This window comes from Chelonia mydas, chromosome 3 (assembly GCF_015237465.2).
Source record: "Chelonia mydas isolate rCheMyd1 chromosome 3, rCheMyd1.pri.v2, whole genome shotgun sequence".
NCBI lineage: Eukaryota > Metazoa > Chordata > Testudines > Cheloniidae > Chelonia > Chelonia mydas.
Window position 1 is genome coordinate 127,377,287 of NC_057851.1, and position 17,528 is coordinate 127,394,814.

Genomic DNA, 17,528 nt, shown 5'->3' on the forward strand with positions numbered 1-17,528 from the left:
GCATTACCAAAACCCATCCAATTACAGGAATAAATATTCTCTACATCTCTCCCCCACTTCCAAAATGGACCTTATTTCATCCTCTAGTTTGTTCACATGCAAATGAAAAATAGTAGCCAAAGAAACAACGTTAACAAGAGGCATCCAGAATTATTATGGATAATTATGGATAATATATTATAATAGAATATCCAGTATATTCATATAAGTAGCAGAAGCTGGGGAATTCACATAACTTTCTTGTCCATTCATTGAAAAGGTCTGTTCAGTTGCTTGTCTGTTCATTTAATATATTACTTTATTAGCATTAATATATGGTCTAATCTGTAAGTCTCTTTCTGGTATTACCAAGCGCTTCCAATCATGGTTTCAGAAACTCCAAGAACCGTTCATCTGCTTACATATTAGTTATTTCCCAAACAGCACAAGAGGTAGAGGAGCCTTGATTAGAGTATTGAGGGACATGGGTTAGATCAGTGGTTCTCAACCAGGGGTACATGTACCCCTGGTGGTACACACAGATTTTGCAGAGGATACATCAGCTCATCTAGATATTTGCCTAGTTTTACAACAGGCTACATAAAAAGCACTAGCGAAGTTAGTACAAACTAAAATTCCATACAAACAATGACTTGTTTAGACTGCTTTATCTACTATACACTGAAATGTAAGTACAATATTTATATTCCAGTTCATTTATTTTATAATTATATGGTAAAAATGAGAAAGTCAGCAATTTTTCAGTAGTAGCGTGTTGTGACACTTTGGTATTTGTATGTCTGATATTTTAAGCAAGTAGTTTTTATGTGAGGTGAAACTTAGGGGTACACAAGACAAATCAGACTCCTGAAAGGGGTACAGTAGTCTGGAGAGGTGGAGAGCCACGGGGTTAGGTTACAAAACCTACTTAAAGCCTTCTTTTCAGTCAGAGTTTTCTGAAGTGTTATTCTTTGTGGATAAAATATGTTTGGCCTTCACCCTAAGGAGAGATTTTCCAAATAGTTTATTTTCCGAATAGTTTTAGGAAAGCTTATTTAGCTGGTTTTTGAATTATTAGTGAGAGAAGAAATAACTATTCACCTGAAATGTTGTTTCTCTAAAGGTATGTTTGCTTAGATTCCTACTCTTGGATATGGACTCCTGGCCTTCATAACAATAGGAACAACCTTAGCGCTCAAAATTTCTGGCCCTTTGAGGCACAGCCAAAGAGAAATTACTTATCTGCACAGTAACTCAAGTTTGAGATGTGTTGTACACACACACACCATGCTTGGATAGATTGGAATCTTTTGGCCAGCAGTGTCCAGTAGGGCCAAGCATGCACTGAGTGTCTTTGTGCTTTGTACTGAAGGCATAAAGGTAGGTCTGGCCCAACCACCCTTCAGTTCCTTCTCCACCGCAAAATCCAGATGCTATAGAACTCCATAACTGAAGGGATTGAGGGTGGGTCCTGGAATATATATTTATATGGAGAACAAATAGCTAAAAACTCCAGTTACAAACGTTTACAAAAGTTTAGGCTGGAAATTAGAAGGTTTCTAATTATCAAAAAGAGGAGTGATGTTCTAGAACAGCCTTCCATTATGAGTAGTGGGGGCAACCAACCTAACTAGTTTTAAGATGGAGCTTAATAAATTTAAAGACAGGATTACATGACTAGGTTGCCTGCAATAGCAGGAGGCTGGACTTTCTGATCCAGGAGGTCCCTTCCAGATCAGGAGTTATCAATTCTTTTTTGTCAAGGTCCAAATTTCTTGTTCAAGTATAGTCAAGGTCCAGACTCCAGAGAAAAATAATACAAAGAACAATAATAATGATGATAATAATAATAAGTAAATAAAAAGATTTCATGGTCCGTTCAAAAGCTTCTGGCAGTCCAGATTTGGCCCACGGTCCACCTATTGACTACCCTTGCTTCCAGTCCTGCGTTCCTATACAGGTAAGCAATTGCTTTTTCTTCAGGTGCTATATATAGTCTACTCTTAGTGATTTGGAAGCCACGACCCAATCTAACAAGGTGAATATGGACTTCATCCAACCCTGCATGCAACATAGGCGTAGTCTGGCATGCAACATAACAGAAATGCAATAAACCATGTGGTCCAATACACTGTGACAAGTCCTTCCCGTTGTTTGAGGAACCGTCTGAAGTCGAGTGATGAGCATGGACATGGTCTCCAATTTCCCCTGAGGCAGGCAACCTCCGACTACACTGCAATTAAACAGCTGTGGCTGACCCATGCCAGCTGACTCAGGCTAACGACCTGTTTAACTGGGGTGCAGACTTTCAATCTTGGACCCTCCCACTGAACATTCATGCTGAGCATTCTGAGGTCCAGAATAGTTCCCCAACTGCCATTCTTCTTAGATATGAAGTAGTATTTGAAACAGAAATATTTTCTTCTGAGTTGTGGAGGAACCTCTTCAGCTCAGAGAGGAGAGAGAGCTCAGCCAAGAGATGACTAGTCTCATGTGAGGGGGTGCCTGAATAAGGACTGGGAAGGTGGGTTGTGCGTAGATGTAGTACAGAACTGAACTGTATAATCAGAAGTAATGATCTCTCAGACCCTGGTCTGTTATAAGTAAGGCTAAGATTTTGTCACGATTATTTTTAGTAAAAGTCACTGACAGGTTATGGGCAACAAACAAAAATTCACGGAGACTGTGACTTTTACTAAAAATAACCATACAAGCTGCAGGGCAGGAGCACATGGCCCTGGCAGCGGCCCCTGCCACGTGGCTATGTGGGGAGCATAGCCTCGGCTCCAGCCCCAGCCCCAGCCCCAGCTTCTGCCCTGGTTTCAGTTGCTGATAGCTGAAGAAGTCACAGAGGTCTGGTAAAGTCACTGAATCCGTGACTGCCATGATTAAAACGTAGCCTTAGGTATAATGTTCCATAACCCCCAAAATAGGAAGAGGAGGTTTCCAAGAATTTTAGAGAAGGAGGAAGAGGAGTCAGAGTCATGGTCAGTTTGTAGCTCTCACCCAACAAATCAGAAGGACTGTTTACTGGAAAATTTTGACTGTGAAGTGATAGTAGTTGCTGTTGATCTTTTCCCCCTACCTCTCTAGATCTGTGCCACTTCCTAAGAAGCTCTGAGAGTTTCTGGTAACAGAAGGAGCTTGGGGCGTTGTTCTCTGCCTTGAGTAAGTCTGGGACATATCTGCAGTGAAAAGGAAGCATGCTGTGTATGCACCCAAAGGTAGTGCAGAAATTCTTAAAGAGCATGGAGGGCATCATCTGTCTTCCTACTGAATAAACTGGGGCCCTCAAGCAGAAGATCCTCTACCATGGACTGGACCTCTCTTGGGATTACTCATGTCTGGAGCCAGGATGAGCGCTGCATCACCACTGGTACTGCCACAGAGAATGAAGTAGCATCTGCAGCAGCCACAGATGCGCATAAAGACACTCGCTATTAACTGACCTTCAGTAATTACAGAAACCGTTCTCTATGATCTTGTGGCAATTTCTCAATAAAGTCTGCAAATCCAATGTAGTTGAGAAAAAAAAACATACCATTCTACGAGTGCTCAATAATTACAGATTCTCAACTGCAAACTTGGAGATAAATAATTTTTATGAGCAAATGGATCCAAAATGTTTGGACCTCTTTCAGTTAGGGCTATTTTAGAGTGATGCTGTCTGCTCTTTTTGTTTGCAGCTGCTACTACACGAAAGCCTTACTACAAGATCAGAATACAGATATACAGCTCCCCCAGAAGACACAAAATACCTTTTGTCAGCTTTCTTGGCTGTTGGGGCTATAGTAGCTGGCATCTGCCAGTTTTTTCAGGTTCTAAAGGGACCTCATTTATTGGTACAGTAACCGATCCTGGCACAGACTGATGTCCTCCTCCTCTTGACGTTGTTCCTCCTCAGAGGGTTCTTCAGGATGCTGAATCTCAAGAGGGGTTTCTTAAGGATGAGCAGTTTTCTGCCTCCAAATAAACACTCTCTCTCTGGGATGGTGTATGTGAAGTGTGTTTCCAATAAGGAACCCCAGGGCTCCAGTATGGCTATGAAAGGGCATTATAAAGGAATGAGACAGGACCTCAGTGGGATGGATACCAAGGCACATGGAGGAAGTAGACTTACGATGTGTAGAATAGGACGACACTCTGGAATCACTCTCTGAGTCAAAATCTGGAAGGGGCCTCTAGGAAAATAGGTGGGCGACTCACCTTCACTGTTGGGAGTCTGAAGTAAGAAAGATATTCCCATCACCAAAGGAGAAGCTGCAGAGGAAGCAGTGGTTGGTCATAACCCTCGCAGTCCTTCAGAACCATGAACCTCATTGGTCCCCCTCAGCATCAGTACCAATGTAAAACAGCTTATTTTAAAGACAAGCTCAGACACTGGCGGGCCCATTTGTGTCTCAAAGTGAAAGGACCAAGAATCTTTTCAGACCTAAAGGAATTCTGGCCTGACTCAAGCCACGAGCAAAGACCTAGTCAATATGCCATCTTTAAGAGAGGAAAAATAAGTTTTCATCTAAAAGAAGTTTAGACATTTTTCTCCACCAATAATTCAAACATGAACTAGACGCCGGAAGGGGGCTGCACATCACAACCTTTGTGGGAAGGAGCAGGGTTCTTTCTGAAGGAGCAGGCAAAGAACAGCAGAAAGTAGGTCGTACTTCGAACGTTAAACAAAGCATGGACTGAGAAGAGGGAACAAGATGCCAAGAAAAAGAAGAGGGCAAGGAGAGGCTGAGAAAGGATACAATGGGACTGAGACGTAGTGTTTCGGTTCATTCTACATTAAGGTTACAAAAGTTAAAAACAATGAAGTAAGGCTATGCAAAAGTATATGTTCTTATAACTAACCCACATTGCCTCTATTGTATGTTAAAGTACACATTATCAATTTAACTACTTACAAAAATATTACACAGATATACAATGTGGTTACGTCAGTACTCAGTTTACACAGTAAAATGCAGTTTTTAATTGCTAAACCATTGTTCACAAAAATGAGGACAAGCAAATGGCCAAACATTCTTTTTCTAAAGAACTGGGCAGCAAGCACACATGCAATGGAAAGAGGATCATTTGAGGACCCTATTTTTAAAAATAAAAAGGCTCTTTACCTATATAATCACCTTTCGTAAAAGCGAGGATCAGGGTGAATAAAAAGTGAGCGAAAGATGGACTAAAACATTCACTTTAATGCTGAATTAGCACGGTTTTTGTGCTTAACATATAAACCAGCCTCCTCACCCACTGTAATTCAACCATTGAAGGTGGAAGTAGACACTATGGTGGAAGTAGACACTATGAGAACCTATAAGTTTAGGTCACATCTATGCCTTGGGGACTACACTAGCACAGCTACGGTGCTGTAGCTATGCTAGCATAACCCTGTGCATACACAGCCTATAGTAATGAAAGGGGTTTTTCATTCTCTGTAAGAACACCACCTTCCCAAGCAATGGTAGCTAGGTTGACAGAAGCAGTCTCCCATCAACCTAGCTACACCTATAGCAGGAGTTTAGATTGGCATAGCTACATCACTCAGGGATGTGGATTTTTCTTACCCTTGAGCATCAGAACTATGTCAACCTAAATTTTATGTGTAAACCAAGATTTAGCCATCTGTGATAGGATGAAATAACTGTGGCGGTTGTGTCCAACCCCTTGCCCTACCAAAAGGCAGAAGAGAGGCAAAAGATCCAGCTAGTCCAGCCACATCACATTCTGGAATATGAAATGTGCTTTCAATGAACTACCACACAAGGAAAAAGATTTCTCCATAGCTTTGGATAAGTAAAATTTTACCAGAAAGGACTACTAGCAGACTGACAGCAGGAGATTAAATTATGACTGAGTAGACAATATAAAAGAGGAGTATAGTAGGGATAGATTTTGGGGGCATATGTACTGTAAAAGTTAGGATATAGATGCTGGAGCTTTCGTAAGATTAGATTGGATTTACTAACTTTCTAGAAATAATTTTGACTTCGTAGAAACTAACTTTGCAAAAGTAGTAATATGATGTAATCCTACTAATGTAAGCAAGTTCTACAGACTGGGAACAGAAAAGACCTTTTATGCAAAGCCTGCTCTGTGTAATGGTTGGAAAAGATCAGAATCACAGCCGAAATTATACTGCCAAAAAAAGAAAATCCCCAACTTGCCAGGAATACCAATACCAGGAAAAACAGTGAGGATAGTACTCTGACACATAATTAGATTCTCATATGGTGTAATTTAGAGAGAAAAAATATGAGGAGGAGTCCAAAACAGCATTTTGTCCAGAATGCAACTTGGCTACAGACTCAGAATTAAATCCAGTGGTACGTGCTGTATCACTGGATTTAATTCCCCATAATACTTAACAATTTAGCAAGATAATGGTAATTTTAGAAATCAGTACATTGTTACACTTAAGGGTTCATAACCAATAGTCCAGAATCTCCAGTCCACAAAGTTCACTTTCCACTATTTTTGTGGTGAAAAGTGAATTTATATAGTGAGAAGCACCCAGGAGATTGTCTCTAGAGAATGCCCCCTGTGTAAGGGGAATCTCCACCACCAGCTTAGAAGCCTTCTCTGCCAATACTACTGCACCATGTGTTGGAGTTTTACCCTAGTGTAAAGAGAAGGAGGAGGCACTTGGGCAGGTAAGGGGCATGTCAGAGTGGGGCTCTAACACACCCAATTCTCCACTGGACTAAGGACCCTGAGAGACCTTACATCAACGGTGTAAACTAAACTTGCTCACCTTGCAGCTTTAACGTAAACGAGGACAAAATAGCTGAAACCCCACCTTTTCGTTCTGTGTTTGTATAGGGCCTAGCATAATGTGGTCCTGCTCTCTGAGTAGGGCCCTAAGTGCAGCAGAAATACAAATATTAAGTAATAATAGGCAACCAGGAAGCTACAGATGACTCCCTCCCTGCCTCCCCTCCCCATTGCTTCTAAGCAGAACTCAAGTGCAGTGGAGAATCAAGCACAATTTGTTTTAAATGTGCTACCCACTTTTTAGTCACTGCTCTAGGAATACATCCTTTCTGATTTTAAAAAGGGCATGCTTTGAAAAGAATGGTTTCAGAGTAATAGCTGTGTTAGTCTGTATTTGCAAAAAGAAAAGGAGTACTTGTGGCACCTTAGAGACTAACCAATTTATTTGAGCATAAGCTTTCGTGAGCTAGAGCTCACTTCATTGGATGCATATGCTGTAGCTCACAAAAGCTTATGCTCAAATAAATTGGTTAGTCTCTAAGGTGCCACAAGTACTCCTTTTCTTTTTGAAAAGAATGGTCACATTTGTACCTTATCTTTGCAAAAGAGTATACTGTGAAGTTCTGACTACCTGAAGGTCATCTGAGAAACCTGAAACTTTCACACTGTGATGTTAAATGTGATCAGGAATGCAAATACAGCAGATTTTAAAGTCACTGTGGTTTGAGGAAGTTGATTTTAAACTGATCTACTTAAACCAACCAAGCCCCTAATGTAAATAAACTCTTGTTTAAGTTTAAGTCATTTTAGTTTGCACAGCTAACTATCAAATTAAGGCAAACAAGTGCATCTGTTAGGCATCTGCACTGGTTTAAAGTAGATTTTAAAATAAATTTAAACTGACTTAATTAAACTAAGCCTACTAACTAGTGTAAGAAATATTTTTGAGGTGATGTCCACAAAGCCACACTCCCTGCAATGTAAAAAAAGTACAACAGATGAATATTGCATTTAATTGTAACACATTATCACTTATATTAAATAAAACTTTAAAAACTTAACTTACTACACCTCTTGATTTTGTTCTACAGTCTTTTCCCTTCCTGGGCTGCACCTCCCTTTTTTTTATTTTCCCTGTAATAGATCATAAATCTCTCTCTTCCTGCGTCATCAATGTCCGTCTCTTTTTCTCTGTCCCTCCACTTGCTTATGTTCTCTACCACCTCTATATTTCCTTTCTTCTCCTCTCTCTCCCAAAATATCAGTCTACCCTCCCTAACAGACCCGACCTCTCATTCCTCAGGCTAGTAGATGTTGGGTAAACATTTCAAGGCCCAGCTACTACTCCTTTTCTTACACTTAAGGCTTGTCTACACTGACAATTTACAGCGCTGCAACTTTCTCGCTCAGGGATGTGAAAAAACACCCCCTTGAGCGCAAGTTTCAGTGCTGTAAAGCACCAGTGTAGACAGTGCACCAGTGCTAGAAGCCATGCTCCCACTGCTGGTAGCTACGCCTCTCATGGAGATGGATTTTTTAAGAGCACTGCGAGAGCTCTCTCCCAGCGCTGTACCATGACCACACAAGCCACGTTAAAGCGCTGCCACAGCAGCGCTTTAGCATTGCCAGTGTAGACTAGCCCTTACTAAATAGCCTCCTAGTGGTAATGCCCCTCCGCCCCCAACCACTATATAAGCCTTGATTGAATCTGAACTGATGATCTTGTGAATGGTCATGTCTCAACTGCTTAGTCAGGAAAAACTTTCAGTACGGAAATCAATTACTTAAATATTTGGATGTTTTTCAATAGTATTAGCCATTAAAATGGCATTTTGTCCTTTCATCAGCAATCCACTCACTTCTATAAAGGTACCCAGCTATTAGCTAAAGCAGAAAGTTTTTGCTTTTGCATCTCTAGAAAAAAGAAGGTAGAAGACTGAGAAAGGTGTAAAATATTACAGCTGTTTTCAACCAATGAAACATTTATGAAACTCAACATAATTCCTACCCTTTTATTACAGCAGGCTATGGACTGGAGTCATTTATGATTCATTCCTTCTCCTAACAGAACAAGTTTGTTTACAGGGCTTGGACCAGTGCTGGTCAAAGATTCAATAAAAATGCTGTGGTGACTTCTGTGCCAATATTCACCTTCTCCACACCCTCAACAACAACAAAAATCATCAGTTTTCTAGACGCAAGTACAAAAGGCCAGATGAGATTTTACTGAATCAGGTTATAAGGACTGTTTTGACTAGGTGTCTAAACATCAAGGTTAGAGTCAGAAAAATGTAAAGAAAACTGCTGAAAGACAAGTACATGCATGCTTTTTTTTTTTACCAACATAAAAAATACCTTCACTATTGAAGAGACAATTCTGAAGGCCAACTTTTAGTTTTGTATTTCAAAATTTTTTACAAAAATCCTATTTAGGGACATCACTTAATAGAACTACTCAGAGTACTTGTGCTATGGGAGTATACTGCACCAGACCTTGCTGGTAAAGCAGAGCATTCTTGTCCTGCCAGAGCAAAGCCCAACTCTAAAATGATCCCTGTAGCCCAGGGTATTTTATGCTGATTTACCTACTAAAGTACTTCGTTATGATGAACATTATAAGGCTTCTTTTATGTTCTCCATACACCCATACTAAGCAATCCAAAATATTACAGACATAAATATAAAAAACAGAATGTTTGGAAGGCAAGACTGCAACTGTCCCTATAACAAGCGAAGTGTACTTAATACAGTAAAAAAATATGCAAGCTATAGCGTGGCAAAGTGCATTATACCAGATACCCATGTATGTTGGGGCTTACACAAAGCTGGATCAGTAGGTATAGCTGGGAATCAAGCATAATCACACTTCTAGTGTGCCATTGTTTGTTTAAAAAAAGAAAAGCAGTTTTTGCTACCCAAAAAAGCACTTTTGGTGTAAGGGCTGTTCAGAACAGGGCTTGAAAATTTACTAGACTACAGAGTACCCAGAACTAAGCCTGGAAACCAGAGGTCAAAATGAAAGGTGCCCCACCAACAAGGCCAAATGGCAGTTCCCCACCCCTTAGCTCTCTGATCTGCCAGGAATGTGGATGCTCAGATTCTTAACATATTGCAATTCCCTCAACCCTGGGACAAAAAGAAGGGGGGAGGAAGGAAGAGACTCATTTTTCATAACAGTTTTATGTAACAGTTGTATAATAAATGTGGAGCTTTCTTTCCCTCCTCCTATCAAGCAGCCAGTGGTTGGAATTGTGTAAGAAGTCTCCACTACTCTACCCCTCCCCCACGCTCTACTTTTTGGGTTCTCCTCTGCATTTATTACACTGCTGCTGGCTCTGTATTTATTACACTGCTGCTGGCGCACAGCCAGTCCCCCTGCTGTTCATGGGTCTCAATCATCCTCACACCTTCTCCTCTTTGTCTCTGTCCTATCACCTTGTGTGTGTTCCATCTCTACTATTTTCCTCCCCAGAACTGTACTACTCAATCAGGTGATCCAGATTAGCACAGTGAAACTACTCTTGCCAGGCAGAGAAAGCACTCTGAAGGAGTGGCACAAGTGCAATTCTGTACAGTTGATGGAGGCTGAGTTACGAAGAAATAAATATTAGTTTTCATAGCACTCCTAGTCCCTGTTAGCTGTGGGAGTAAGTGAATAAACTTGGTTCAGAAATATACACTAGACCAAATACCTTGGCAATTTTAACCTTCCTTTTGAGACTTTTTCCTCTTCTCTCCTTTTGTCTATCCCCTAACCCACTCAAGAGAACGATTCTTGTCAATTCACTGACTTCCACTTTGTCCCTGCTGAAGTTGCTGAGGAAGTAAGTTTACCCCCAGCAGCACAAGCATTAGCCTCTACTATAAGGAGAGTAAGGGAAAAAGAGGGGAGAGAAAAGCAACCTCTCTCTAACCCCTATATCTCTTGGAGGGATCTTGTCCATAATACATCCCCAGAGATTTCAGAAGGTATAGATTGCATCCAAGTAGGACTAACCACATTCCATCAGTCTTATTCTTACTCCATTTAGAACTAACTGCAGGAAGGAATTCTCTCCTGCCCATGTACATCATTTCACAATGAGCCAGGTGGTTTCTGCCGTGGAGGTGTAACCACCTCTGAAGCAACAGGTATTGGCCACTGCCAGAAGCTGGTAGGATACCAGGCTAAATGAACCGATAGTTTGATGCTGCATGGCAACTCCAATAGTCCTTCCTCTAAGCCCCAGTCTTGCTATTTACAACACACTACCCATCTACCGTAAATTGCAGGATTGGGGTCTGAATTACAAAAAGGCAGAGGCTATGGATAATGCAGGATTACCATTCAAATATTATTACTCCAATTTCAAATCTAACTGCAATAGATTTTAGGAGGCTGTTTTGTAATATCTTAACTTTGAGGATTGTTTGAGGGGAATACTTACTTGAAGGATGAATTGGCTAACAAATCCCACGCTATGGAGTTACACAAGAAACCCACATAATCACAGTATGTCAGCCAGCAGTTTCCAACGTAATAGCCTTTCAAATTAAGTGTGAGGACACCAAGGTACACAAACAAAATTCCACACATACTCTCCATCAGCAGGGAAATTATTTAATTTACTAAATCCAAAAGAAGTCTGGGGCTACCCCACTTCCAGTTTCTCCCTCTCCCCCACAGCTTCCTACTAGCTGATGCTCTGCAGCAACAAGAGTCTGTCACAGTGCAACAAGACACACATTGCTTTTTAGCAGTTCACACTAACATTCTTATGTTGCAACAGAAGTAGCAAGTTGTCAGAGATTTAGGTGAAAATGATGTTTCAACTTTTTTGCAAATGTTTAAAATGTTTGATATTTTTTCTTATTACTAGTCCTTTATTTAACTTAGAGATGTCTTATACAGTATCCTGTAAAGGCTGCGATTTTTTTTCCTTTAAGAACCCAAAGAAAACAGTTGCAAGTCAGGATGACTATGACAAGAAACTTTGAATTCCACGTTAAGAGGGCTAGTGTCTCAACCAAAACAAACAAAAAAAAAAACACTAAGGAAAATATGAATGTACTCATTTTTGGCAAAACTGGCAAGGAAAATGTCTCACAAACAATCACACCTTTCCTCTCCTTACCACTTACATTTTACAATAGATTATAAAAACAGCACTTCCTGATGACTCCACTACAGGTGAACAAGTTACAAACTTTTTAAAAAAAACCTGGATACTTACCCAATAATTTCTATTTCGTTGTATTCGTAAGTGTGCCAAATATTGTAACCTGACATATTATAGTCACTCTAAACTACAGTCTCATATCTGGCAGTTTTATGCAAACACTTATCTACAGCACTTTTTGTATTACTACACCAATCCAACTCATGGTAATTTAATAACTAATTTACATACATGCTAAAACCTCCACTGCCAAGAGCATATTCATAAGCAAACATCCAGTAAGTAATGCTAGAAGTATTCATAACAAGAATTACTATTTCAGAATTTATAATTGCTTCAGTTTATGAGAAACTGATCAAACACTGCTGTAGCATGAGATCTCCAAAGTGATCAAATTACTTAATATCTAAAGGGAGCACTACAAACAGTGACCATCACATTCCAAATTTTCAGGGGCCACCAGTTCAAAGAGAATTTAAAGGAGGATCATTTTCACCCTTGTGTAGCGTGTGCAGCACATACAGTATAACTTCAAACTTGTCTTTTACTCATGAAGAAAAGGAAAAAACTCAAGTCAGTCAAATTAAAACTGCATCATTTTCAAAACTATTTTCCCACCTGTACTATATGAGTTTTCTACCACATTCAGAACAAAAAACTGCCCTGCATATAAGAGGATAGCGAAGAGGAAAATTAGAACTAACAAGTCCTGTAGCAACCTTGACATTCATGTATAATTACAGACCTGCCTCATCTCTCTCATGTGAAGAGACAGCTCTATTTGAAGCTGTGTTTCTGAAGCAGTGTTTCACAAACAAGGATTGTGCTGCATGAGTTTAGACATTTAATACCGTATTAGTTTTGCAAAGGGAGGTAGCATTCATGAAAGCATGCCCACTGACTGTCCTAGAAATGGAAGTCAGCCACAGAACAGGCACAGCACTGACAGCAGCAATCACTGTTGTATGCAGCATAGTTTTAGCCATGTGGGTCCCAGGATATTAGACTCACAAGTTGAGTGAGGTATCTTTTTTTTCTTTTTTTAAATTTCAAGCCACACAAAGCTCTTCTTCAGGTCTGATTTTTCCCAGAGCTCTGTGTGGCTCAAAAGCTTCTCTCTCTAACCAACACAAGTTGGTCCAATAAAAAATATTACCTCACTCACCAGCAATACACATTACTCCACCCTGACTTTAGGGACAACCCTCTAGGAATGAGAAGCTATTTGGTTTCCAGGACTATCCAATCCTTGGCCCCTGCCAAGCCTATGCTTACACTTAAAATGAGAATTTGAGAGAGTTTTAAACAGGGTTAGACAACACAGCAGTTAAAACGCTGTCCATGCAATCCTACTGTTGCTACTTCCAGCACAGTTTCTTTGGTGCTGCACAGGGACAAAATTGACTAAGATGCTCAATATTGACTAAGATGCTCAATATAATATGGTATCAGCGGAGCTCGCCTGTCAGTGGCGTTTTTGACAAGAGGAAACAAACTACACTATTCTATTTTTCAGCTCTCACTTGAATTGCCCCTTCAGCGTGTGACAGAAGGGCCGCGAGAGGCGATGATCTAACGCATTAACCAGGGCGCTGCTTGGCCTCAGAGGAGCTGCTAGAAAGGGGGATGCGCGCAAGAGGAGGAAATGGGAGAGGAGAGAAGCCCCAGGTACTGGGGAGCTGGGGGTCGAGGCCGAGCCGCAAGTGTGTGCGCGCGAGAGGGGGTGGGGGGAAGGAGGATCACTCACTTTCGTCCTGCCGTTGATTTTGTAGTTGCCCAGCTTGCCATTGCAGTGGCGGATGAGATCGTCCATGCTGTTCATGAGGCGCCCGATGGTCTGGCAGCCGGGCTCCTTGCCCTCCACCCAGGTGATCTTGTCCCCGCGGATGTCCTTGGAGGAGTCGCTCTTCTGGCTGACCAGCTGCCCGTCGGTGAAGCGGCCGGTGTGGTGCAGGGCCCGCACCTCCCGGGCGATGCGCCCACCCACCTCCTTGCCCAGGAACTCGTCCACCACGCAGATGCCGTGCTTGTTCATGCAGGGCACGATGTACTCCAGGGCCAGCCGCTGCGGCACCAGCGACTTGGTCTGCCCGTTCGGCCGCAGCGCGCCCCCGCCGGCCCCGGCCTGGCCCCCGCCCGGGTACAGGTTGGATTTGTCCCGGTAGACGAGCCCCGCCTCCCCGGCCGGAGCCGCCGCCTCCTCCTCGGCGGGGGCCGCCGCCTCAGACAGCGCAGCAGCGGCAGCGGGAACATGGTTGTTGGTCAGAGGCGCCGCAGCTTCCTCCTCAGCGCCGGGGCCCGCGCCCAGCGGCACCTTCTTAGCCCCGGCTCCCTCCTCCCTGCAGCCGCCGCCGCCGCCGCCGCCTGCTCCCGCGGCAGCCCCAGCGTGGTGCTCGGCAGCGCCCCCTGCCGCCGCCGCGCCGCCACCGCTGCGGCAGATGAGCTTGTGCTTCTTCCAGTCCTGGCGCTGGTGCTCCTTGCTGCAGTAGAAGGAGCTGCGGCAGCGGCCGCACCGCAGCAGGTTCTCCATCTTCCCGCACAGCTCGCAGTACTGCCGGTCCCGCTCGCTGCCGCCGCCGCCGCCGCCACCCTGGCCGGCCCCGCTGCCCACGCCGCTGTCATTGGCCATGGCGCCGCCCGCCCCTGGTGCTCCGGGGGCTCGTGGCGGGCAGCAGCGCTCAGGCGGACCGCGCTGGGAGGGAGCCTGGGAGGGCGGGTAGGTCTTACTGCATCATGGCCGTCCCTGCTCCGCGGCGGCCTCCGCTCGCCTGCCTGCCTCCCCTCCCGCGACGAAGCCCGGGCCTCCTCCTGGGTGGGGAGCGGGCACCCGCGGGAGCCGAGGCCGCTCTGATCTCCCCGGGGGGCTCAGGCTCGCCACCGCCTCATCGCTGCCCCGGCGAGGGAAACAGCTGGGAGTGCCGGGGCCGCGGCCTCTCCCCTCTGCGCCGGGAACTAGGGTCTCCTCCTCTTCCCGGTGCGGGTCGGCGTCTCCTCCCTTCGCCTCGCCGCTGCCTGAGTCGGAGGGGGGGGGGTTGCAGGGACAAGGAGGAGGCGCCACTATCTCTGCCCGCTTTGCACGTACGCCACTTCCAGCCAGCTAGCGCGGCCGGGGCGGGGCCGCAGAGGAGGGGGGAGTGCGGGCCAGCTCAGCACTGCTGCAGCGTTGGGGGTGGGGCTGTGACACCCCTCCTGAGGGGTGGTTTTAGTTCGTCAGCCACCTAAAGGCCGTGATTTGTTTGTACTAGGGCAGATGGGGTGGATTTTGCCCTCAGTCACTTTAAGCAGCCCTGCCAGGACATGAGTAGACACCCCTTTGCTCTCTCTCCCAAGCCCAGCTGGAGCTGAGGCCAAACCAGAACCTTGGAACCAAGCACCCACATTTTACAAAATTATTTTCTGATCTCAGTTCCCCCTCCCCACTCCTCTGTGCTTTGCGCTGCTGTCTGCTAAATGAACTGCAGTTATTTATCTAATAGCAGCCATGTGCTCAGTGCTGTACAAACATAAGAAGTGGTATGTCTGGTACATAGTAGGACACGACTTGTAGTCCCAAATTCTGCCACTGATCTACTGAGTGGCCTTGGACAAGTCACTTAAAGGGAAACTGAGCTTTAGTTCACACTTTTGTCTGAAAATTATTTCTTTACTATAGTTATAAGACCTAACATTACTATAATGGAAAGGTTAGCAAAACTGTTTGTGCATTTGACAACACTTTCTGAATAGTCAATTACACTATGGTTTCTCATGTACATAGTTCCCCCTCTTGTTTGTTTGTCTAGTTATTCATTTATTTTGGGTGGAGGGGGGTGTTTTGCAGAGCAACAGTGGAGAGAACCCCCTCCCTTTTTTTTTTCTCAAAAGAAAGACAATTTGGTTGTTAAATGACAACAGCTACCGGGGATAGAAACTACTTTTTAAAAAATTAGATTACAGATTAATGGCATCTCTTTAATTTCTTGGTGTCTCAGTAGCCTCATCCGTAAGAGAGAGCTAATAATACATATCCACATTAATAAAGTGCACCAGACTCCTGCATTGAAAAGCAATAAACATAAATAGGGTCCTACCAAATTCACTGTCCATTTTGGTCAATTTCATGGACATAGGATTTTAAAGATTGTAAATTTCATTATTTCAGCTATTTAAATCTGAAATGTCATGGTGTAACTGTAGGGGTCCTGACCCCAAAAGGAGTTGTGTGAGGGTCGCAAGGTTACTGTAGGGGGGGTTGCGATACTGGTACCCTTATTTCTGTGCCGCTGCTGGTGGCGGTGCTGCCTTCAGAGCTGGGCAGCTGGAGGGTGGCGGCTGCTGGCCAGGAGCCCAGTTCTGAAGGCAGAGCCACCACCAGCAGCAGTGCAGACGTAAGGATGGTATGGCAAGATATTGCCACCCTTACTTGTACGATGCTGCCTGGAGAGCTGGGCCCTCAATCAGCAGTCATCACTCTCTGGCCGCCCAGCTCTGAAGGCAGCGCAGAAGTAAGGATGGCAATACCCCCACTAAAATAACCTTGTGACCCCTCTGCAACTCCCTTTTGGGTCAGGATCCCCAATTTAAGAAATGCTGGTCTCCCCCGTGAAATCTGTATAGCACTGGGTAAAAGCACACAGAAGACCAGATTTCATGGGGGGAGACCAGACTTCACAATCCATGATGTGTTTTTCATGGCCATGAATTTGGTAGGAGCCTACACATAAGTACAAAATATTATAAAATGACACCACCAACAAAAGGCAAGATTTAGATCAACAGCATAGATGTTTTGAGATAGGGAGAGCAAATCAAAGATGACATCTGCATTCTGGGCTTTAGTGACAGGGATGATTCCTAGTGGTGTTATTGACACTGATGGAGAAAGGAGGAAGTGGAGAGGGCAGACAGGAGGTCAATTTTTGCCATTTCAAGCTGATGTTGTAAAAGTCAAAAGATGTCAGCTAAATGGATCAAGATGTAGGTATGGTTGGAGATAGGCCAGCCAGGGCGGCTGATCTAGTAAGTAGCCTAGGACTTGAGAGACCTGGGTTTGAGTCTCTGCTGTGCAGAGCTGTCCCATCCATAGGACAGACTGGGGCAACCGCCCTGCGCTTTGGGGGGCCCTGCGCTTCGGGACACTGGGTCCAGGGCTGCCTGGAGAGTTAGCAGGGGGTCTGGCACCGGCAGCAGTAAGCAACCTGGCCCCACCCTGCCCTGCTGGCTCCCGGCATCACTCAGGGGAGGGGACAGAATCCAGAAAGAGGCGGGGCTGGGGTTTGGGGAAAGGGGTAGAATGGGGGCAGGGAGGGGGCAGAGCAGGGGCGGGGGGTTGGGTGAGGGGTTGGAGTGGGGGCAGGGTCAGAGCAAGGTGGGAAGAGGCGGGGCGGAGGCTTGGAAGAAGGGATGGAGTGGGGGCAGGGCCTGTGGCGGAACGGGAGTTGTCCTGGGCCCTGCACCCCACTAGGGATGGCCCTGCTGCTGTGCCATTAACCTTAAGCAAGTCATTTAGGGTGGGATTCACAAAGATATTTAGGCACCTAACTCCCACTGATTTCAACGGTAGTTAGGTGCCTGAATACTTTTGTGAATCCCACCTTTATCCTCTCTGTGCCTCCATTCCCTATCTGTAAAATGGAGATAATAGTACTTCCCTACTTCAAAGGGGCGCTATGAGGATTAAGATTATGAGGCAGTCAGATACTA

At 44.4% G+C, this 17,528-nt stretch overlaps 1 protein-coding gene across 4 annotated transcripts in view; it reads right to left on the reverse strand.

The window, feature by feature from the left end:
* The window catches only part of EGLN1 (egl-9 family hypoxia inducible factor 1), a 46,529-nt gene extending 31,547 nt beyond the window's left edge, over positions 1-14,982 (reverse strand). Inside the window, exon 1 of one of the 4 annotated variants that reach the window (XM_037895240.2) lies at positions 13,594-14,970. In XM_037895240.2, coding sequence (XP_037751168.1) covers positions 13,594-14,475 — 882 coding nt within the window. In that variant the 5' untranslated portion in view covers positions 14,476-14,970. Of the gene's footprint in view, positions 1-13,593 lie in introns of all 4 variants that reach the window. The other 3 variants (XM_007062416.4, XM_043543290.1, XM_043543289.1) reach the window with 3 other exon arrangements.
* Positions 14,983-17,528: the final 2,546 nt, after the last annotated feature.